Source organism: Phyllobates terribilis, unplaced genomic scaffold (assembly GCF_046119375.1).
Source record: "Phyllobates terribilis strain yellow unplaced genomic scaffold, ASM4611937v1 Scaffold_4__5_contigs__length_816908805, whole genome shotgun sequence".
NCBI lineage: Eukaryota > Metazoa > Chordata > Amphibia > Anura > Dendrobatidae > Phyllobates > Phyllobates terribilis.
Window position 1 is genome coordinate 308049945 of NW_027362764.1, and position 24889 is coordinate 308074833.

The 24889-nt window shown below is 43.1% G+C and overlaps 1 protein-coding gene across 1 annotated transcript in view; it reads right to left on the minus strand.

Moving 5' to 3' along the window:
- The window catches only part of TEX10 (testis expressed 10), a 269253-nt gene that overhangs the window by 52355 nt on the left and 192009 nt on the right, over positions 1 to 24889 (minus strand). Inside the window, exon 12 of the mRNA XM_073678358.1 lies at positions 746 to 924. Within this exon, the coding sequence (XP_073534459.1) occupies positions 746 to 924 (179 nt within the window). The remainder of the gene's footprint in view (positions 1 to 745; positions 925 to 24889) is intronic.

Below are 24889 nucleotides of genomic sequence, written 5' to 3' on the forward strand. Positions count from 1 at the left end.
CTCACCGCTGACTTCTGAGGACGAGGCCGCAGCAATGCCCTGCTACCGCCACCGTGATGAAACAGCGACACTTCTGAGGACGGGGCCCACAGCATCGCACCGCTCCAGCTGCAGCCGCCGCCAACCTCCTGTATCAGGGACCCCGATCCGACGCCGCTCCCCAGGTAAAATACCATAACTTCGCATTATAAGGTGTATCCCCTTTTGCCTCCCAAATTTGGGGGGGGGGGGGGGGGTTTATAATTCAAAAAATATGGTAAATCAAGAGAGCAAACTAGCAGACTATTAAAAGTCTCACAATGTTAACACCCCCTTTCATTTAAAATAAGCTCTGGGGCAGATTCTCTGGAATAAGACATCAAATTGCAGATATCACAGTATCATTTTATTCAACTTTCTATAACCTGCATGCCCATATTGTTGGCTTTGGAGAGTTGATTCTACTGACAGATTCCCTTTAAACAGCATGTAATCACCTCTGCTTGCTATTGTCACATGCATAAACAGCACATAATCATCTGAGGTCAATGATCACATACATTAAAAAGCAAATGATCAGCTGCCTGAAGTAAATTGAAATCACCAAAAAGAGGAGTGGTGGAAGACTTACGTGGTTAAGTAATGGTTATTTTTCATATATACATTCGATTGTAACTGGATTTTGACATCTAGTTATTGAGATTTAAATATTAAGTGCCAAAGATAGACCCAAGCTTTAAGTTTCACAGGAAAAGATTTGTTTTACCTTTTTTGTACATGTTCAACATCCTTCTCTATTGTCAGTAAGAAATTGAAAACACTGTAACAGCTGGAAGCCAAGAACACGTAAAAACTGTCAGTTGGGTTACAACTTTGGTCAAGAAGATTATTCAGAGCATGCAAGATGGATCCAATAGTACTGTCAGGAACTATCGCCAAGCCAACCTGTAAAAGAGTGAAAGCAATTAAGACAACTCTGTATGCAACATTAAAAAGCACACAGAAGTTTGTTCCTTTAGCAAATACATACATTCCAACCTGACTTTCCAAACATCTCAAACAAGTACCAAATTGAGAAGCATTTTGTTCAATGGCTAAAATGCTGAGGCCATATTCTAGCTTGTGGTGTTTTTGAGGTCAGTGGCAGTCTTCTCAAAACCCAGCATACTGAAGGCACACTTTTTTCAGGCATTTATTTTTTATAAACAGAATAGGTCAAATAATAAAAGTTCTCATAAAAAAATTAACAAATCCATTGCCGCTCTACTTCCAAAGCTTCCCAGTGTCTTGCTACTATTGTTAGTTTACAGATGCATCGATGACATCCCAAAAAGGACATATGACTGCTGCAGCCAATTACTACCTGTACTGGCTCACATGTAATAAAAAAAATCCCTAAAACGCATGTAAAAGAGGCCTCAAGCCTTAATTTTTTGCATGCGGTTTAAAGAGCAACTAATACTCTTGTCTCAATGACACAAAAAATATATACAGTGGCTTGCGAAAGCATTTTTTCGTGTTTTGCTACCTCACAACCTGGAATTACAGTTTTTTGAGGGTTTCCATCAATTCATGTAAAGAACATGCCTACAACTGTGAACATTTGGTTTTCTTTATTGTGAAGCAAACAACAAATAGGACAAAATAAATTAAAGCTTCAGGGTGCATAACTATTCATCCCCTATCATCAGTACTTTGTTGAGCCTCCTTTTGCGGCAATTACAGCTGCAAGTTGCTTTGGATAAGTCTGTATGCACTTTCCACATCTTGCCACTGGCATATTTGCCCATTCCTGAAGGAAAAACTGCTCAAGCTCCTTCAAGTTAGATGGTGTCCTCTGGTGAATAGCAATCTTCAAGTCTGACAACAGATTCTCAATTGAATTAACCCCTTAATGACCACAGATACGCATTAAAACGACAGTCACTAAGGGGCCCTAAAAGGGCGGACGGGAATAAGGGAATAGCACCCCCCGGCGGCGGCAATTCCCATGGGTGTCAGCTGTATATGTCATTTGATTGTTCCACCTGAACCAGGGAATCATACAAGTAACTGTTTGTGTTATATTTTTGCAAATATTTGCATTATAGGTGTCATAATATTAGCTTAGCAGTTTTCCCCCAAATCAAAAGGGGGGTCCAACTCAGCAGACTCTGGTTGCTTTGGGTTGTATTTTGTGGCCATTGGCTCTTTTAAAAGTTTTTAATGTTTTGCATATTTCAAAAAAATTATTTGCCTTTATCTTGGTGATGCCTGCTTATGCATACTTCTTTCTCTTGCTTTGTCTTCTGCTTATTCAGTATGCATTACCTTAGCTCCCTTTATTATTTGGTGGTGCCAATTATCTCAACATACAGATGCATCTCACAAAATTAGAATATCAAAGTTTGAGACTGTGGGGGCCTTTGGGATTTCGGGGTCTTTCCTAACAGCGCTAAACGTACTATATAAATATCCCTCCACATCAATTAAATTTCCCCTCTGTTCCTCTCCGACATTTAAAATCTTTAATGGAACGAGACAAGGGTGCCCCTTGTCATCCCTCTTCTTTGCACTTTGCACTGAACCATTAGCGGCAGCTGTTCGCCTTAATCCCAATATAGAGGTAGTGACAGTAAGAGCTAAGATTTTTAAAATCTCGTTGTTTGCAGACGTTGTATTATTAACTCACTTAGCCACACATCACATTGACCAACCTCCTTTCGACTTTGAAAGAGTATGGAAACCTCTCAGGGTACAAGGTTAATCCCTCTAAAACCGAGGCCCTTCCACTGAACCTCCCACAGGATACAATGGATCATCTTAAACTAAATTATAATTTTCGATGGAAAGAACAAGCAATCAAATATTTGGGGAATATTTCGGCCTCCTATAGCACTCTACATTCAACTAACTTTCCCCATCTATTTAGAGAACTTAAGGGTCTATTGACCAAATGGAAGTCACTAATAATTTCACTAATGGGAAGAATAGTAGCAATTAAAATGTCGGTGAACTTAAGTCCTTACAGGCTAGCCTTATAAGATTTATCTGGTGTAAGAAACGCCACAGAATAACTAAACAAATTTTGACTACACATAAACATACTGGTGGCCTGTCGGTACCGGATATAATCAAATACTACTGGGCTGCCCACCCACGTAGAATACAGTCTTGAGCCTCACTATGGACATACAACAAAAAGACGGAAATAGAGAAATTGTGGTTGGCACCTATTCACCCAAACTCATTACTATGGTCGCCCCATCCCATTAAACTAACAACCCTACTCTTAGGCCCCATCCAGTTCACTAGGAATATTTGGACAGCTTGCAGGAAGTGTTTTGAACTAGTCTCATTAAACTCACCATTGGTCTCTTTCATATATCAGCCTCTACTACCTAATAGTTCAGATCCAGCAATGGTACATCGCTGGATATCAGCAGGCCTCTTCAGGTACGCAGACATTGTGGATAGAGATACTCTAGAAATCTTATCATTTGATATCAAAACCAAATACTCAATAACGAATAGGGAAATTTTTCTAACATCTACAAATTACACATTTAGCTTTAACCAGCTACGGTTCCGCAAATGTATCTAGACCAACTGAATATGAAATAATATGTAGGAAGAGTCCTTCAACTAAGGGACTAATTTCTAGCATTTATGCCATTCTTAATGCCCCCCAAAACAGTCCCTTTCCCAAGCACTCCTACATGGTTAGATGGGAGAATTTGCTTAATATGGATATTCTACCTCAGTGCTGGCAGACCATCTGGAATAGGGCATCTAAAAAATCCATATGTACATTGTACAAGGAGAACCAGTATAAAATAATGTTTTGGTATCACACTCCGGAACTTTTGCATAAAATGGACCCCCTTCTTCCGGATGTCTGCTGGTGCTGTGGCTCCTCGGGAGCTTCTCAGGTACACATTTTCTGGTCCTGTACATTGATTACAGGGTTCTGGGAATAAGTCAGATCGCTTCTTCAAAGAGTATTATTTACTTTTATCCCCCTTGATCCGCTTATATACCTGCTCAATGTTACCCCAAAGGGAATGGGTAAGAATTCTTCTAAATTGTTGCACAACCTGCTAACAGCGGCCAGATGCTTGATAGCCCTGCATTGGAGGAAGGGAGCCCCCCCTTCCTTTCGGGAACTGTTGAGTAGAATTTCTGATATTAGGAGGATGTAATATATGTCGGCCATATTAAATGATAAAGTGACTCTCTTCAATACAATCTGGGCACCTTGGGATTACTATTGGGCTCAACAGAACTGCTGACTAATTCAAAAGATCTTATCCTCCTTTTCCCCTTCCCCTTATCTTTCTGTCTTATGTCTTTTGTCTGTTGGTTTGTAAAACGTAAGCGAATACTTTATAGTTGAAATTGAAGGTTGGAAAGAGTACCCATTGGCAAGGTCTTGGAGAGAGGAGAGGATGGGCCTGATATTAAGGTCTCTCTCAACCCTGAACTTATCTACTGGGTTGTCTTCAGTTGTACTCAGTCTTAAGATAAAGAAAGAAAAGTTTATATTTCAACCATTATTTTGCAACTAATTTTTTGTAATTTTACACAAATATGCAGTACGATGTCTGTTATGTTGTTTTCTTTATTACACTTTAATAAAAATTACAGTTATAAAAAAAATCATCAAAAAGTTAATGTATTTCAGTTCTTCAATACAAAAAGCGAAACTCATTATATAGAGTCATTACAAAAACAGTGATCTATTTCAAGTGTTTATTTCTGTTAATGTTGATGATTATGGCTTACAGCCAATGAAAACACAAGGCTCATTATCTATAGTAAATTAGAATAATTAACAATAAACACCTCCAAAGGCTTCCTAAATGTTTAAAAAAGGACCCTTAGTCCGTTTCAGTAGGCTCCACAATCATGGGAAAGACTGCTGACATCGACACTCCACAAGCTCCCAGAGTTCCAATTTTCATTTGGAAATCAAGGTCCCAGAGTCTTAAGTCTGGTCATTAAGGCCCAGGCACGTATTATTATGCCCCACGTCAGAAAAGGGTTAATAAGTCCTAATATGGCACATTGGCAAAAAAATAAGAATGTTATAGCTGTCAAAATAAGGCGATTCAAAAAAAAAATTGATGTTTGTAAAATACTGTTTTTAGGCTATGTGCCCACGATGCGTTTTTTAAGCGTTTCCGCAGCGGCATAGAAGGCCTGCCATGTTCCCCAATGATAATCCGTATGTGCTGTGCACATGCGGCGGAAATTTCCGCTGCGGATTATCACTGCGGAAAAAAAAAGCAGCACTACCAATTATTTTGCGGAAGCGCTGCATTTTCGCCGCCATTGACTTGCATTGGAATGCATGGATTCCGCATCACTGGATCTGTAGATGCGCATTCCATGCGTTCCAATGTGCAGATGGTACCTGGAGGACAGGAGACTCTCCTCTGGACCCGGGTACCATAGAACCTGTAAAAAAAAAAAAGAATAAAATAAAAAATAAATGTTATATTTACCTTCAGACGGCCCCCGCTCTCCTTCTCTTCACTTGCCGGCAACTCGTGGTGGACTGAAGGACCTGCGCTGACGTCATAGTCATGTGACGGCAGGTCCTTCAGTGTAGTGTACCGCGAGCTGCCGGCAAGCCAGGACGAAGCAAAGCAAGACTCTGAGGGCCATCAGAAGGTAAGTATAAATTTATTTTTTTATTTTTTACCATTCTTTAAGGTCACACTATATAAATCCATGCCGTTTGCATGGATTTATATAGTGTGACCAAGTTGTCAAGCACTTTCCAAGTGATGCTAATATCGCTTGGAAAGCGCTTGACAACCCGCATGCGGAAATGCATGTGAAGAACGCTTCATTTCCGCATGTCCCTGGCAGGAAAAACTCATGTACAATCTGCATGCATTTTTTCTGCCAGGGAGATGCAGAAACGCTCAGGAAAAATCTGGAGCGTTTCTGCATCGTGGGCACATAGCCTTAGTGTGCCAAAGTAGCAAGAATAAAAAAAAACTTCTAAAAATATTTTATCGCTAAAATCATACTGACCCTGAGAATAAATTTTGTCTTATCATTTTTACCACACAGTGAATAGCGTAAAGAAAAAATGAAAGCAATAACTTAGTAACCATGCTTGGAATGTACATTCGGCTATTTACCATATTATAACAACCTAGTCATGTATATTTCAAGTTATATTTGCATTAATGTATGAAAATTTTATTTTCAATAAAAACAAGGTTTAAAAAAAAAATAAAAAATAAAAAGCAAGCAACAACTTAATTGCTGGTTTCTGTTCATTCTGCTAAATATCTGAATAAAAAAAATGTTATGTACCCAACAATGGTACCAATAAAACCTAAACTCATCCCACTAATAAATCCTCATACAGCTCTCAGGCAAAAAATAAAAAAAAGTTATAGCTCTCAGAATACAGTGAAATTTTTTTTTTATAACAAAAGCATTTTTTGGGGCGTAAAACTAGCAGAAAATAAATATATGAAAAAGACTATATTAATCTGGTATCACTATAACTGTACTGACCTGAAGCGTAAAGCTGTTATTCTTACCACAAGGTGAAAAACTTAAAAATAAAAATATTGTTTAGTTGTTCATCCTGCCTCCTAAAAATCAAAATAATGCTCAGTTCACATTTTTCTCGTGAGTACTTCAAGGCTTTCGTGTAGATTCCTAAAAACATGAAATTCAGATGAAACCCCCAGATACAACTAGTCACTATGAGGCAGATGGAATCACTTTGGGCTCAGTCTGCCCTCTGTTCTGGTGGTGGCGTGTTTTTGCCATGTTTTTTGTGTTATAGGAATTTTTTTGCGCACAAAAGGGTGATAAACCACAGTTGTGTACAAGCCTAACGAGATGGACACGACCAAAACAGTGGCCAGAGTCCAAAGTGACTATCTACTCTACTTTGTTATAGTGAATGGATCCAATAGGGATTTCTTCTAAATCATGTTTTTTTGAATTTACACGGAAACCCCAACTTAAGTGCTCAGCATAGAGTAAAAGATAAATGTGATTCTAGTCTTATTCTGAAACAAATTAAAAATGTTAAGTACCCCAAAATGCTACCAATAAAAACTGCAATTTATCACGCAAAAAACAAGTCCATCATCTGTCAATAGAAATATAGGGAGATTTCCACGTTACTGGTAGATTAAAGTCTCTGGAAAAGCAACATAGCATTCACCCACTCAAATAAAATCTAGTGAATGCGCTCCCAAGTCCAAATGCCCTGATCCCCTCAGTGTGCCTAAGCCCAGGTAACAACTACATGTATAACAATGCTGTGTCTCTCCAGAAGTACATGCTGGGCAGAATGTATGGGCATTAAACTGGCTTATTTGCAATTCTCCAGAAAAAAAGCATGGCGTGGATATTGCACAGTAATAACACCTGTGGGACCAAAATAGTCTTTGCAGCTTTAGATGAATTCATTGAGAGGTGCAATTTGTAAAATGGGATCACTTTTACAATTGTTCTGCTGTTATGACCACTCAGGGGCTCTGTGAACATATCCTGCAAACTATTCTATCAAAATCTGCACTCCAAAAGCCAAGTAGTGTGGCTCTCCTTTCGAGCCTTGACATGTACTCGAAAAGTAGGGTATTGTTATGTTTGGTAAAAAAAAACTACATAAAATTTAAATTTTCTCCCATTACCCTACATGTGAATTAAAACTTTGAAGCTAAATAACATTTTAGTAGAAAAACCTTACATTTTTCATTTTCCTGGCAAAATCTTATACAATTCTGTCAAGTAGTTTCTGAGTTAACAATGCTCACCACACCTTTAGATGAATTACTTATGGGGTTTAGTTTGCCACATAGGGACACCTGTGGGTGTTTAGGCTTTTTTGGCACCTCAGGGACTCTGTAAATTCTATATAGTGTCCAAATTTGCGCTCCACAAATTCAATAGCACTCTTTGCTTTCCAAGTTTTGCCATTTGCTAACATTCAGGAGAGATTGTTTAACAAATTATGGTGTCCATTTTCTTCTATTACCACTTATGAAATTTAAAAACTTGCGGTTTAAACTGCATTTTACTGGAAAAAAAAGTAACGTAACAAGTGTTGTAACGTTCTGTGAAGCACCTGTGGTTTCAAAATGCTCAACACAACCTCAGGTGAATTCCTTGAGGGGTACAGTTTCCAAAAGGATCACTTGTGGAAGCTTCTGCTGTTTAGGTACCTCAGGGGCTCGGCTAACGCAACATTCAGAAAAAATTTGCTCTCAATCAAAAAAGCACCCTTTTCTCTCTGGGCCCAACCATGTGCCTTAAACAGCACTTTTTTGAACAAATGAGATATTGCCATGTTCGGGAGAAATTGCACAACAATTTAAGAGGTTTATTTTCTGCTATTCCTCCTTGTCAAAATTATAAACATGGGGCTAAAACAAGATTTTACTGGAAACAAATATTTTTGTTTGCACATCCAAATGTCATTCTCTGAATCACATGTGGGATCAAAATTCTCATCACACCTCTAGATGGAATCCTCGATGAGTCTAGTTTCCAAAATGGGGTCACTTGTGGAGGTTCTGCTGTTACAGAACATCAGGGACTCTGCAAATCAGACATGGCATTCACAATTTATTCCAGCCAAATTTCAGCTTCAAAAATGAAATATTGCTCTTTCCTTTCTGGGCCCTGCATAGAACGCAATCAGTAACTTGTATATCTAGGGTATCACCGTGTTCAGGAGAAATTCTGTTACAAATTATGTGGTCATTCTGTTATCCCTTGTGATAATTACAAACTCTGGGCTAAAACAAAATTTCACTGTTAAAATTGTAATTTTTCATATTTACGTTCAAATGTTATAAAGTTCTGCAAAGCAAATATGGGTTGAAAATGCTCAACATACACCCCTAGATTAATTCTTTGAGAGGCCTGGTTTCCAAAATGGAGTCATCTGTTGGTGTTTTGGTACCCTAGGGGCTCTGCAAATATCAAATAGCGCTCCTTTTCTTCCAAGTCATGCTATGTGACCAAATAGTAGTTTTTGACCAGCGACAGACAACAAAAATGGAAAAAGGAGAGGAAGAATGAAGAGTCTGTGGGAAAGGAAGAGTAAATGATCATATTACCAACACACCCCCCCCCCGTTGGAAATATTTCTTTCATAAAACTGAGAAGGATTCTGATTTTCCATCTTCTCCTGAGCAGGTACAAGGTGAAGTTATTCCTTTTCGAGGTAATACCTTAGACATAAAAATAAGAGACCATCCCCCCTAGCCGACAGGAATATTTAAACATATATTGATTTTGTCTCCAGGGAGGTCATGGCTGAGATTCTGAGTACGCCTCCCTTGATGAGACCAAATCTCAAAAAGAGGGAAATCAACGCACTAAGCACTTTAAAAAAAAAGATACTTCCATTATTTGCAAATCGGCCGTTAAAGGCAGGGCACTAGTTATTCAAGATCGATCACAATATGTAGATTAAATAACTCGACAGTTGGCAGATGGGAAGGTTTATGTAATTCCTGAAGGGGATCCTAAGATTGGGATTCCGAAGGAGATCTTAAAATGCACCTGTCAATGCGATTGTGCTCAGTAAACCATATACACCGTCAGGTGGGCACAGGCAGAAAAATGTATTTTTTCTCCAGCAAAATGGTGTCACTACAGCTCACGTGCGGGCACCATTTTGAAGGAAAAAGGAATTTGCCCGCAGCAATATGGCACCGCCAGCCGCGTTTGCGCAATAGCATCTCTTGGCAAATGACAGATGCTACTGCGCATGAGCGGGCAGCGGGGCCTTTTTGCTACATGTAAATTTCTTGATTTGTACCACAATTACACATACAGTATTTAAATAGGAGGCAGGTCACTTTAGGCACAGTGACCTGTCAGAAGTTATAGAGTGGAATACATAAGCAGAGCACCACATAAAGCCCCTCCCCAAATGCCCATCCAAAAGCATGAAAATCTCATTAAAACTGAAAATAAATATTAAAAAATAACCACAGCACAGATTTCATCAACAAATGTATCATATCAGTGTAACAGCGCCCACCTGACAGTGTATGTGGTTTACTAAGCACAATCCTGCTGACAGGTGCGCTTTAAATGTGGTTAATGAGGCTGGACAAAAAAATGTGATTGAGGATGACCTCAAAACATTTTTGATTCAGGATAACCCCATAATCCCTGTACTGTATACATTGCTAAAGATCCACAAGTGACTGACGAATCCACCTGGCCAACCCATAGTGGCCAGTATAGATTCAATTTTCAGCCCCTTGTCTGTCTTTTTGGAACGTGTCCTATGCAAATATGTGCTCCATCTTTTGTCCTTGATACTCAAAATGTCTTGAATAAATTGAAAACTGTCCATGTCCCTGAAAATGCCATTCTTGTGTCTTTCAATGTGTGTAGTTTTGAGAAAAGATGATATATCTATGATACGGTGACTTCATTTTGGCTTTACTCAAGACTGTACTTTACAGAGATTTTTTTTTTTCAGGATCAATATTACAGTCAACGAAAGCATACAGCAATGGGGGCCAATATGGCCCCCACTTATGCTAATCTATTCATGGCATTGTTTGAGGCCTCACCTATCTATATATCGCAGCCACCTTTTTATACTACATTGTGTTCTTGTGGAATATATATATCTTTCCAATTTGGACAGGTGATGTTGAATCCTTACACCAATTTCTGGATTACTTGAATGGACAACATTCCACAATGAGGTTCACCATGGTGTTTCATGAGAAAGAACTCAGCTTTCTCAATACCATGGTGCACGTTGAGGGCAATAAATTATATACTGATCTCTTCACAAAACCAACTGATAGATATTCACTACTTAATTAGGAGAGTTTTCACTCCAAAACAACTATACATTCCCTTCCCAAAAGTCAATTACAATATATTGAGATGATAGTATCTGACAAGACTAAGAAGGAGAGACGTAGGAAAGATATGGTTCAGAAATTTCGTAACCATGAATATCCTGGTGAGGTATTACATCAATCACTGACAAGACACCATATGTACTGATTCTTCGACTGCAAAACATAAAAATGATAGAATTCCACTGGTCACCACTTATGGAACACATGGTAATTGCCAACATTATGAGGAAACTTTGGCATGTGATCAAGGATATGCATCCCACCACTGATATTTTCTAGGAGCCACCTATCATGTCATACCGCTGACCTAAATCAATCTAGGAGAATCGAGGATTTTAGTTAGGGCTGATATGGGTGGGAGGAAGAGCACACAGCGGTTTTTATCAACACAAATACACAGGACATTCCCATGTCTTTTCTGTTGCAATTGCAACAATATAATCAAAGGAGATACCTTTCAACATTCTTATAGTGGAAAGAAATATAAAATCTATGATTATTACACATGCATTCTGATTATGTGATATATCTGTTGACATGCCCATGCAGGTTAGACTACGTTAGACAACCAGGGATTGAAGCTTGAAAAGGACAATTTGCATATTCCAGGTGCCTTCTGGGAAAAGCGAAGAGTCTCCTTCAGCTAGAAGATCGTTGGGTACAGCCGGGACCAGCTGCTTGGAAAGCATCGCCAAACCAGGGATTGAAGCTTGAAAAGGACAATTTGCATATTCCAGGTGCCTTCTCGGAAAAGCGAAGAGTCTCCTTCAGCTAGAAGATCGTTGGGTACAGCCGGGACCAGCCTGACGGCGCGCGAATTTGTTTAATTTGTTTATCCTAGGGTATCGCAAGAAAGAAGACAGACATCAAGTCAGCAGGGACAAGGAGCAGCATGGCAGATGTGACAACCTACATGGTGAGCTGCAACATGTGCTACATGTTCACAGATCGACCAGAAGCTGAAACCAACTTCACCTGCCAGAAGTGTAGACTACTGGCTCTTTTAGAAGAAAAGGTGCGGGGACTGGAAGAAAGAATTGCGACATTAAAACTCATCAAGGAAAATGAAGACTTCCTGGACAGAAAAGAAGCGTCACTACTGGTCACGGAAAGTCAAGGAAGCATCAGAGAACCTCCAGAGGCAGACAAGTGGAGGCAAGTGACCAAAAGAAGCAAGAAGACCATGGAGACACCACCAACCACACAACTGAGAAACAGATTCCAAGGACTTGTGGAGGACGAAGATGGCACACCTAAGGATGAGGAACTACCAGCAAGCAAAAAAGGAAAGAGCACCCAGAAACACCCAGAAGAGACAAGAAAAAGGACAGCCAAGAGGGGAAGAAGAGTGGTGGTGGTGGGAGACTCACTACTGAGAGGAACAGAAGCAGCTATCTGCAGACCGGACATAACCGCAAGAGAAGTATGCTGCCTCCCAGGGGCAAAGATCAAGGATGTTACCGATAGGATACCGAAGCTCATCAGCTCCAAGGATGTCCACCCATTTCTTCTGATACATGTTGGCACCAATGGCACGGCAAAGAAGGACCTACCGACAATCTGCAAGGACTTTGAAGCATTGGGGAAGAAAGTAAAAGAACTGGATGCGCAGGTAGTTTTTTCTTCTATCCTTCCAGTAGACGGGCATGGCGTCAGGAGATGGAACAGGATCCTTGAGGTGAACAACTGGCTGAGACGATGGTGCAGACAACAAGGATTTGGATTCCTGGACCACGGTGTGAATTACCTCTATGACGGACTCCTTGCCAGAGACGGACTACACCTCAACAAACCCGGGAAACACACATTCGCCAGGAGACTCGCAACACTCATTAGGAGGGCGTTAAACTAGAAGAAGAGGGCATGGGAAGAAAAACGCCGGACACGAACAAGCAACCAGAGAACATACTAATGAAAGATATGAAGTGCGACAAAGAAGGTCCAAGACAAGATACTTGGAAGGGAGGTAAGAAAATTTCTAATACAATCCACAGGGAGAAGATTGGAACAAAACAAAATCGTGTAAACTGCGTGCTAGCAAATGCCAGGAGCCTGACAAACAAGATGGATGAACTGGAAGCAGAAATATCTACAGGTAACTATGACATAGTGGGAATAACCGAGACATGGTTAGATGAAAGCTATGACTGGGCAGTTAACTTACAGGGTTACAGTCTGTTTAGAAGGGATCGTAGAAGTCGGAAAGGGGGTGGAGTCTGTCTATATGTAAAGACGTGTCTAAAGCCTACAATACGGGAGGATGTATGGGAGGGAAATGAGGAGGTCGAGTCCTTATGGGTGGAGATACATGGGGCAAAAAACAATAATAAAATTATCATAGGAGTCGGTTATAAACCACCAAATATAGCAGAAGCCACGGAAAGTCTATTAATGAGACAAATAGACGAAGTAGCAAAAAATAACGAGGTGATTATTATGAGGGACTTCAACTACCCCGATATAGGACTGGGAAACCGAAAGCTGTAGATCTCAGAAAGGAAACAGGTTTCTATCAATTATCAAAGACAATTATTTGTCACAACTTGTGCAGGAACCAACTAGAGGGACGGCCCTTTTTTAATATTAACTAACAGGCCAGACAGAATAACTGAGGTGCAGGTCGGGGGGCACCTGGGAAATAGTGACCACAACATTATACAATTCCACATGTGCTTCAGTAGGGTGCCCAGCAAGGGAGTCACAAAAACACTGAACTTCAGGAGGGCAAAGTTTGATCAGCTAAGAGATGCCCTTCACCTTATAGACTGGGATAGTATCTTTAGTAATAGGAGCACGGATAGAAAATGGGAAATTTTCAAAACAGTCCTACATAGTCACTGTAGAAGGTACATACCTTATGGGAATAAAAGGGCTAGGAATAGGAGGAAGCCAATGTGGCTAAATAAGGAAGTCAAGAGGGCAATGAAAAACAAAAAAAGGGCTTTCGGTAAACTTAAACAAGAAGGCAGCGAGGAAGCACTAATATCTTATAGGGAAAAAAACAAAATCTGTAAGAAACAAATAAGAATAGCAAAAGAGGAAACAGAGAGACTAATTGCCAAGGAAAGTAAAATGAATCCCAAACTGTTCTTTAACTATATAAACAGTAAAAGGATTAAAACTGATGGCGTTGGCCCATTGAAAAATAACCTGGGTAAAATCATAGAGGGCGATGAGGGTAAAGCAAACCTACTCAATAGCTTCTTCTCCACTGTTTTCACAAAAGAAAACAATTTATCGGAGGAAATGCAGAGTGATAAAGTAAACCCTCCGCTAAATATCACCCACCTAACCTAGGAGGAAGCTCAGAAACGCCTAAATAATATCAAAATAGACAAGTCACCAGGCCCAGATGACATACACCCCCGGGTACTAAAAGAATTAAGTAATGTGATAGACAGGCCGCTGTATCTTATATTCAAGCACTCTTTATGGACAGGGACTGTCCCACCAGACTGGCGCCAAGCAAATGTGGTACCAATATTCAAAAAGGGGTCTAAAAGTGACTCTGGGAACTATAGACCAGTCAGCTTAACGTCTGTTGTGGGTAAATTGTTTGAAGGATTTCTTAGAGATGCTATTGTAGAATATCTTAATGATAATAACTGTCTAACTCCATATCAACATGGATTCATGAGGGATCGCTCCTGCCAAACAAACCTGATCGCCTTCTACAAGGAGGTGAGCTCACAGCTGGACCGGGGAGAGTCAGTGGATGTTGTATACCTTGACTTCTCCAAAGCGTTTGATACCGTGCCACACAAAAGGTTGGTATATAAAATGAGAATGCTTGGTCTGGGGGATAATGTGTGGAAGTGGGTAAATAGCTGGCTGAGTGATAGAAAGCAGAGGGTGGTTATCAATGGAGTAAGCTCAGGGTGTGTTAGGGTTACTAGCGGGGTGCCTCAAGGGTCTGTCTTGGGCCCTATATTATTTAATATATTTATTAATGATCTAGTGGAAGGGTTGCATAGTAAAATAGCAATATTTGCAGATGATACTAAACTTTGTAAAGTAGTTAATACAGATGAGGACAGGGCACAGCTACAGGAGGATTTAGATAAATTGGGGAGTTGGGCTAAAAAATGGCAAATGGTGTTTAATGTCGATAAATGTAAGGTCATGCACATGGGAAAGAAAAACAGCAGTCACCCATACATATTAAATGGGAAACCGTTGGGGAAATCTGACATGGAGAAGGACCTGGGCGTCTTGGTTAATAGCAAATTAAATTGGAGTGCCCAGTGTCAGGCAGCAGCTGCGAAGGCAAATAGAGTCATGGCATGCATCAGAAGAGGAATAGGGGCATATGATGAGAACATTGTTCTTCCTCTGTATAAAGAGCTGGTAAGGCCGCACTTAGAATATTGTGCACAGTTCTGGGCTCCGGTGCTCAGGAAAGACATATTGGAGCTAGAGAGGGTACAAAGGAGGGCGACTAAGGTAATAAAGGGAATGGAGGGACTAGAATACCCAGAGAGGTTGTCAAAATTAGGCCTATTTACATTGGAAAAGAGAAGGCTTAGGGGAGACCTCCTAAACATGTATAAATACATCAGGGGGCAGTACAGAGATCTCTCCCATGACCTGTTTATACCAAGGATGGTGACAAAGACGAGGGGGCACACTATGCGTCTGGAGGAAAGGAGGTTCCTGCACCAGCATAGAAGGGGATTCTTTACGGTCAGCGCCGTAAGACTCTGGAACTCTCTGGGAGAGGAAGTGGTGATGTCCCACTCACTTAAAGAGTTCAAGAGAGGCCTGGACGCCTTTCTTGAGAACAATAAAATTACATCTTATGCTTAGTTAATTAATCCAGGGATTTAATCTTACTGCCAGATTGGTGTCGGGAAGTGAATTTTTCCTCAATGATGTAAATTGGCCTATACCGCATGGTTTTTTGTTGCCTTCCCCTGGATCAACGCTGCGGAATAGCTGCAGTGCACAAGAAATAGGCTGAACTGGATGGACGCTTGTCTTTTTTCGGCCTTATAAACTATGTAACTATGTAACGTGGGAGAGAGAACTCCGGTAGGGAAGGCCCATTTAGGACAACATAAATCTACAATACGCTCAAAAGAGATTGATCTTCCAAGTCCCTAAACATGGCAATCCTGTCCTTTTTGGTGACGCAACTGAATACTGCATAACTGTGATTCCTTATAAAAGGTGTGTAATATAAAACATTTGTAATTGGTCCGTTTTTTCTACATAAACTATAAGTATTACCGGTTTAAATTCTCGTCTCGCACTTTGGTATGCGCATAACTCCATTTTCCTTCCCTAGTACAGCTTGCAATTGTATGTACCATATTTTTCATATTATAAAACACTTTTACTTCCAAATTTGGGGTGAAATGGGGGTGCGTCTTACAATCTAAGGCTATGTGCCCACGTAGCAGATTTGATGCAGAGCGTTTTCGCCTCTCTCTGGCAGAAAAAAACACATGCAGATTTAAATGTGTTTTTTCTGCCAGAGAGAAGCGTTTTTTCAGCGTTTTTACATGCGTTTTCGCATGCGTTTTTTCAAGCAGTTTTCCAAGCGATTTTGAGCATCACTTGGAAAAGTGCTTGACAAGTTGGTCACACTATATAAATCCATGCAACTGGCATGGATTTATAAAGTGTGACCAAGTAATCATTAAAAAATAGAATAAGAATGGTAAAAAAGAATTTAAAAAAAAGATTATACTCACCTTCCGATGTCCTCCCGGTGTTTTGTCCACGCCGTCCGGTCTCTTGCAATGCTCGCGCTGTTGTGACGTGGACAAAACACCGGGAGGACATTGGAAGGGGAGTATAATATTTTTTTTTTATTTTTTTACCATTCTTCTTCTTTTTTTTTTTTTTTTTTTAACTATTACTTGGTCACACTATATAAATCCATGCCTGTTGCATGGATTTATATAGTGTGACCTAGTTGTCAAGCACTTTCCAAGTGATGCTAAAATCGCTTGGAAAGCGCTTGACAACCCGCATGAGGAAATGCATGTGAAGACCGCTTCACAGCCGCTTGTCCATGGCAGGAAAAACTCATGTACAATCCACATGTACAATCCGCATGCGTTTTTTTCTGCCAGGGAGATGCAGAAATGCTCAGGAAAAATCCGGAGCATTTCTGCATCGTGGGCACATAGCCTTAGGCTGTGTGCCCACGTAGCATTTTTCAAGCGTATATGCTGCGGAATTTCCGCAGCGTAAACGCGTGAAAAACGCATGTATATCCGCACCCCATGGTCCCCAATGGGATTCCGCAAGTTCTATGCACATGCTGCGGATTTTTCCGCAGCGTTTATGCCGCGTTCAAAAATCCGCAGCATGTCATTTAATTTTGCGTTTCCGCAAGCGGAATTGCCTTTGTCCAATGCATAAAAAACGCAAGGCAATTCCGCATGTGGAAAACGCGTGATAAACGCACGAAAAATGCGCGATAAACGCGTGCGGAATTCCGCATGCGTTTTTCCGGGAGAGGACTTGCATTTATGCAGCAGAAATTTTCTGCTTCATAAATGCAACGTGGGCACATAGCCTTAGTCTGATTTACAGGCCGACGATTCTCTGCTGCTGGACTGACTGTGCTGCTGCTCCTTTCCCTGGTCCTGTAACCACTGCCCTCAACAGTCACTTCCCCCAGTCTCCACTGTCCTGCTCCTCCCACTCTGAGCAACTCCTAATTCTTTAACTATTTCCTACCTTAACTCCATCTTATCTTAAAGTGCCCACCTCTGCACTGCCCAGATCCTATCTAAACCTAATTGATCATGCAACTAACAGTTCATACAACAGTCACATACATGTTCGTAGACATATAAGCAGAGGACAATACATTGTGCATAAGGAAAAAGAGGCACATGACCGGAACGGTCACCCCCTTACATAATCATAGTGTCCATGTGCACACGGACTGCCCACACAGTTACTCCAACTGCAGTCTGCAAGCTTGTTTTGAGCCCGCATTGCAGTCTGGATGTTTCATTCTTGATTATTACAACTATTATGAAGTATTCAAGAACGTATGGAATGTATGGACATGAAACTTATATGGATAAAGAAAATAACAAAAACTACGTTTATATGCTGTTTGCATTATGGATCAAGACAGTTTTAGGTAACAACTGTATTACAGCAATTTAAAGGTTTGAAACATTTATTCTATTAGGTCAGTTTATTTATTATTACATTATTATTATTTATTTGGTAGGCATAAATCAGAATTGGCAGCAGGCTTAATTGGGAGAACGCCTTTGGATGGCTTGCTCCAGGCACGTAGAATTATGTGTAAGTAGTAATTATATGAAAACATGTCATTAAAGAATCAAAATATAAAAAACGCATGCGAAAACGCATGTAAAAACGCTGAAAAAAACGCTTCTCTGGCAGAAAAAACGCATGTAAATCTGCATGCGTTTTTTTCTGCCAGAGAGAGGCGAAAACACACTGCATCAAATCTGCTTCGTGGGCACATAGCCTAAAGGTAGCTTACCGGGGAGGAGGGAGGTGCAGCGTTGGAGCAGGGTCATAGAAGGCTGGCGGCTGGAGTGGGGCGATGCTGCGGTGCCTGGGCACTCATTCGATGTCGGTGAGAGGAGTCCCGATTCAGTTCCCTGCGGTGGGCTTCAGGAAAATGGCCGCCGTAGGCGGCACGTGCGGATTGAGATCTCGGGAGACTATTATCTGGTGCCTCGGAATTTTTTGAATCTTTACTACTTTGGACCTTGTGGGGGGGAGCGGTGACACAGAGTTTGCACAGAATTACCATTGGTGCATGAGAATCGCTCAAGGCTCAGTAGTTTTTGACCATATATAGGATATTGCCACATTTGGAAGAAATTGTGTAATACATTTCGGGGTCCATTTTCTCCTATTACCCCTCATGAAAATGAAAATATATTAGCTAAAGCAATATTTTAGAGGAAAAATATAGTTTTTCATATTTTCTATTCCACTTTCCCTTTATTCCTGTGTAGCACATGAAGGGATAACATTCCCTGACAGCATTTTAGGATAATTTTAGGGATGTAGTTTTTAAAATTGTATTACCTCTGGGGGTTTCCCAATACATCAGCCATTCAAAGTCACTTTAAAGAAGTTGTCCACTACTTTCACATTGATGCCCTATCCGTAGGATAGAGCATCAATGTATGATCGGCAGAGGTCCCGCACGCAGCACCCTGCCGATCAGCTGTTATCAGTGCCGGCGGCCGCAAATCCTTACCTGCGGTGCTTGGCCGTCCATCTGTAGTGGCCACCGCGGAATATTGCACAGCCGCCTCCCATTCAATTGACGGCCAAACCCCGCAGGCAAGGAATTCAGGCCGGCGGCCGCCACAGCAGCTGTACCCCCGCAGCCGGCACCCTCGCCTTTCATACATTGATGCCCTATCCTACGGATAGGGAATCAATGTGAAGGTAGTGGACAACCCCTTTAAATCTGAAGAGGTTTGTTAAAAATAGTTTGCAAATATCCTTGGGAGAAAAAAAAAAGGAAAAATTCATGCAAAATTTTAACTCTTAACATAAAAGGAAATCTAAAAAATTATGCTGACGTAAAGTAGACATAGAAAATGTTATTTATTACCTATTTTGTGTGGTATGACTATCTGGTTTAAGGATATAATCGTTCAAATTTTAAAAATGTATAATTTTTCTAGAATTACATAAATTTCAGATATTCTCCCCCCCCCCCCCGTCCAAAAAAAACAAACAAACAAACCACAAAACATTGACCTAAACTGACCACCAACAAAGTATAAGGTGTCACGAAAAAACAGTCTCAATCACTGGGATATGTTGAAGCATTCCAGAGTTATTGTCCATTAAGCTCAACATTTGCTTTGTCACTAAGGGCTTAAAGGCGCTGCAGATATTTCTGGCACATATTGGTTGTGTACTGCTTGTGACAATACTACATATTGGCAAAAGAACACCAGCACGGTGGCTCAGTGGTTAGCACTGCAGCCTTGCAGCGCTGGGGTCCTGGGTTTAAATCCCACCAAGGACAACATCTGCAAGGAGTTTGTATGTTCTCCCTGTGTTTGAGTGGATTTCCTCCCACATTCCAAAGACATACTGATAGAGAATGTAGATTGTGAACCCCAATGGGGACAGTGATGATGAAGTCTGTAAAGAGCTGTGGAATTAATGACGTCATATAAGTGAGTAAAATAAATAAAATAAATAAATACTCTCAGTGAAGTATGGTGGATGCAGCATTATGCTTTGGGGCTGTTTTTCAGAAGCTGGAACTGGGGCTTTTGTCCAGGTGGAGAGAATTATGAACATTTGAGTCAACTCAGCAACAAAACCTTCAGGTTTCTACTAAAAGCCTGAAGATGAAAAGAAGGTTACCTTAGAATCAAAAAAAGAAAGAATTAGCCAGAATATAAAAATTTTGAAAATGGCCCAACCAGAATTCAGACTTGAATTCAACTGAAAATCTGCAGGTTGACCTGAAAAGGGTTGTGCACAGAAGATGCCCTCGTAATCTGACAGATTTGGAGCACTACTGCAAGGAAGAGTGGGCAAAGATCGACAATTCTAGATGTGCCATGCTGATAATATTCCTACTCAAAAAGACGGAATGCTGTCAAATTCAAAGGGTATTTTATCGTAGCATTAGTTTAAAAAGAAAATTATGGGATTTTTAATTTTGAATTAATAATTATTAATTATATAATCAATTATTTTTAACACAAAATTATATGCACAACTTTAATAGTTTTTATATTTATTAATTTTTACTTTAGCTACTGGGGCCAGTCATTTTCATTTGGTGGAGGTGTCAGTGTCTGAGCACGACACTTGCACATCTCACTTACAGCAGCCATGGGCATAAGAGACTGCGGTCGGACGGCGACCGCATCTCTAGCATTGAGACTGCCTTTGCTGTGACCTGGGCACGACCTCTGGACTGTTCAGGTCACAGCTGTGGGAGAAGATCATGGCCATTTTGTTGCTCCCCACAGCGTTGGTGTGGGCTTCATTTTCCCCGGTCATCGCACACACTTCTGAGTGCATATGATGACTGGAGCGGAAGTGCCGGGGAGCATTTCTGCAGCGGAAAGAGGTGATCTTAGCCTATTAGTATTACACTACAGGCTGCAGATCACCACTCACTGCCGACCTGTTCAGGGCACAGCAGGGAGATTCATCCATCTGCTGTGCTCTGAACACACTGAACAGGAAGGAGCAGTGAGTGATAGCGCATGGAAATTAAGTACAAGTTGTTTTTTAACTATTTATGGAATATGTGGGGCCATATATACAGTTGTGCTTAAAAGTTTACATACGCCGGCAGAATTTTTGCTTTCTTAGCCTTGTTTCAGAGAATATGAAGGATAAGTTTCCTGTGTCTTTGTAGCTCACACATCCCCAAAACATCAGCGATCCACCTCCATGCTTTACTGTAGGAATGGTGTTCCTTTCATCATAGGCCTTGTTGACCTCTCTCCAAATGTAAAGTTTATGGCTGTAGCCAAAAAGTTCTATTTTAGTCTCATCACTCCAAATTACCTTGTTCCAGAAGTTTTGAGGCTTGTCTCTGTGCTGTTTGGCGTATTGTAGGCGAGATACTTTGTGGAATTTGCGCAGTAATGGCTTTCTTCTGGCGACTCGACCATGCAGCCCATTTTTCTTCAAGTGCCTCCTTATTGTGCATCTTGAAACAGCCACACCGCTAGTTTTCAAAGAGTGCTGAATTTCAGCTGATGTTATTTGTGGGTTTTTCTTTGCATCTCAAATAATTTTCCTGGTAGTTGTGGCTGAAATTTTTGTTGGTCTACCTGACCGTGGTTTGCTTTTTACAGAGCCCCTGATTTTCCATTTGTTAATCACCGTTTGAAAGCTGCTGACTAGCATTATCAATTCCTTGGATATTTTTTTTGTATCCCTTTCCTGTGTTATACAGTTCCCTTTTCCCATAGATCGGTTGACAATTATTTTGCTTTCCCTATGACTCACAATCCAGAAACTTCAGTGGCTGGATGAAAGATGCAAGAGTCTGTCTGGATGCCAGAAACTCGCTCAGCTTTTACGCACACACACTGATTACAAGCAAACAGGTGAGGATGTTACCTTTAGTAGCCATTCAAACCCATTTGTGTCAAATTCTGAGCATGTTATCAGGCCAAAATCACCAGGGTATGTGAACTTTTGATCATGGTCATTTGGATGTTTTTGGTTGTCATTAAGATTTAAAAAGAGAAAACACAGTAGTTTGACAATAAATGGCTTCACCCAACCAATAAACATGAGTGGAGAAAAAGTTTTTTGTTATCATTCATTTCTCTGAAACAAGGCCAAGAAAGCAAAAATTCTGCCGGGGTATGAAAACTTTTGAGCACAACTGTACCAGGAGGATGAGCCTATATATACCCGTATACACCAGGAAGAGGATGGGGCCGTATACACCAGGAGGAGGATGGGGCCGTATACACCAGGAGGAGGATGGGGCCGTATACACCAGGAGGAGGATGGGGCCGTATACACCAGGGGGAGGATGGGGCCGTATACACCAGGGGGAGGATGGGGCCGTATACACCAGGGGGAGGATGGGGCCGTATACACCAGGGGGAGGATGGGGCCGTATACACCAGGGGGAGGATGGGGCCGTATACACCAGGGGGAGGATGGGGCCGTATACACCAGGGGGAGGATGGGGCCGTATACACCAGGGGGAGGATGGGGCCGTATACACCAGGGGGAGGATGGGGCCGTATACACCAGGGGGAGGATGGGGCCGTATACACCAGGGGGAGGATGGGGCCGTATACACCAGGGGGAGGATGGGGCCGTATACACCAGGGGGAGGATGGGGCCGTATACACCAGGGGGAGGATGGGGCCGTATACACCAGGGGGAGGATGGGGCCGTATACACCAGGGGGAGGATGGGGCCGTATACACCAGGGGGAGGATGGGGCCGTATACACCAGGGGGAGGATGGGGCCGTATACACCAGGGGGAGGATGGGGCCGTATACACCAGGGGGAGGATGGGGCCGTATACACCAGGGGGAGGATGGGGCCGTATACACCAGGGGGAGGATGGGGCCGTATACACCAGGGGGAGGATGGGGCCGTATACACCAGGGGGAGGATGGGGCCGTATACACCAGGGGGAGGATGGGGCCGTATACACCAGGGGGAGGATGGGGCCGTATACACCAGGAGGAGGATGGGGCCGTATACACCAGGGGGAGGATGGGGCCGTATACACCAGGGGGAGGATGGGGCCGTATACACCAGGGGGAGGATGGGGCCGTATACACCAGGGGGAGGATGGGGCCGTATACACCAGGGGGAGGATGGGGCCGTATACACCAGGGGGAGGATGGGGCCGTATACACCAGGGGGAGGATGGGGCCGTATACACCAGGGGGAGGATGGGGCCGTATACACCAGGGGGAGGATGGGGCCGTATACACCAGGGGGAGGATGGGGCCGTATACACCAGGGGGAGGATGGGGCCGTATACACCAGGGGGAGGATGGGGCCGTATACACCAGGGGGAGGATGGGGCCGTATACACCAGGGGGAGGATGGGGCCGTATACACCAGGGGGAGGATGGGGCCGTATACACCAGGGGGAGGATGGGGCCGTATACACCAGGGGGAGGATGGGGCCGTATACACCAGGGGGAGGATGGGGCCGTATACACCAGGGGGAGGATGGGGCCGTATACACCAGGGGGAGGATGGGGCCGTATACACCAGGGGGAGGATGGGGCCGTATACACCAGGGGGAGGATGGGGCCGTATACACCAGGGGGAGGATGGGGCCGTATACACCAGGGGGAGGATGGGGCCGTATACACCAGGGGGAGGATGGGGCCGTATACACCAGGGGGAGGATGGGGCCGTATACACCAGGGGGAGGATGGGGCCGTATACACCAGGGGGAGGATGGGGCCGTATACACCAGGGGGAGGATGGGGCCGTATACACCAGGGGGAGGATGGGGCCGTATACACCAGGGGGAGGATGGGGCCGTATACACCAGGAGGAGGATGGGGCCGTATACACCAGGAGGAGGATGGGGCCGTATACACCAGGAGGAGGATGGGGCCGTATACACCAGGAGGAGGATGGGGCCGTATACACCAGGAGGAGGATGGGGCCGTATACACCAGGAGGAGGATGGGGCCGTATACACCAGGAGGAGGATGGGGCCGTATACACCAGGAGGAGGATGGGGCCGTATACACCAGGAGGAGGATGGGGCCGTATACACCAGGAGGAGGATGGGGCCGTATACACCAGGAGGAGGATGGGGCCGTATACACCAGGAGGAGGATGGGGCCGTATACACCAGGAGGAGGATGGGGCCGTATACACCAGGAGGAGGATGGGGCCGTATACACCAGGAGGAGGATGGGGCCGTATACACCAGGAGGAGGATGGGGCCGTATACACCAGGAGGAGGATGGGGCCGTATACACCAGGAGGAGGATGGGGCCGTATACACCAGGAGGAGGATGGGGCCGTATACACCAGGAGGAGGATGGGGCCGTATACACCAGGAGGAGGATGGGGCCGTATACACCAGGAGGAGGATGGGGCCGTATACACCAGGAGGAGGATGGGGCCGTATACACCAGGAGGAGGATGGGGCCGTATACACCAGGAGGAGGATGGGGCCGTATACACCAGGAGGAGGATGGGGCCGTATACACCAGGAGGAGGATGGGGCCGTATACACCAGGAGGAGGATGGGGCCGTATACACCAGGAGGAGGATGGGGCCGTATACACCAGGAGGAGGATGGGGCCGTATACACCAGGAGGAGGATGGGGCCGTATACACCAGGAGGAGGATGGGGCCGTATACACCAGGAGGAGGATGGGGCCGTATACACCAGGAGGAGGATGGGGCCGTATACACCAGGAGGAGGATGGGGCCGTATACACCAGGAGGAGGATGGGGCCGTATACACCAGGAGGAGGATGGGGCCGTATACACCAGGAGGAGGATGGGGCCGTATACACCAGGAGGAGGATGGGGCCGTATACACCAGGAGGAGGATGGGGCCGTATACACCAGGAGGAGG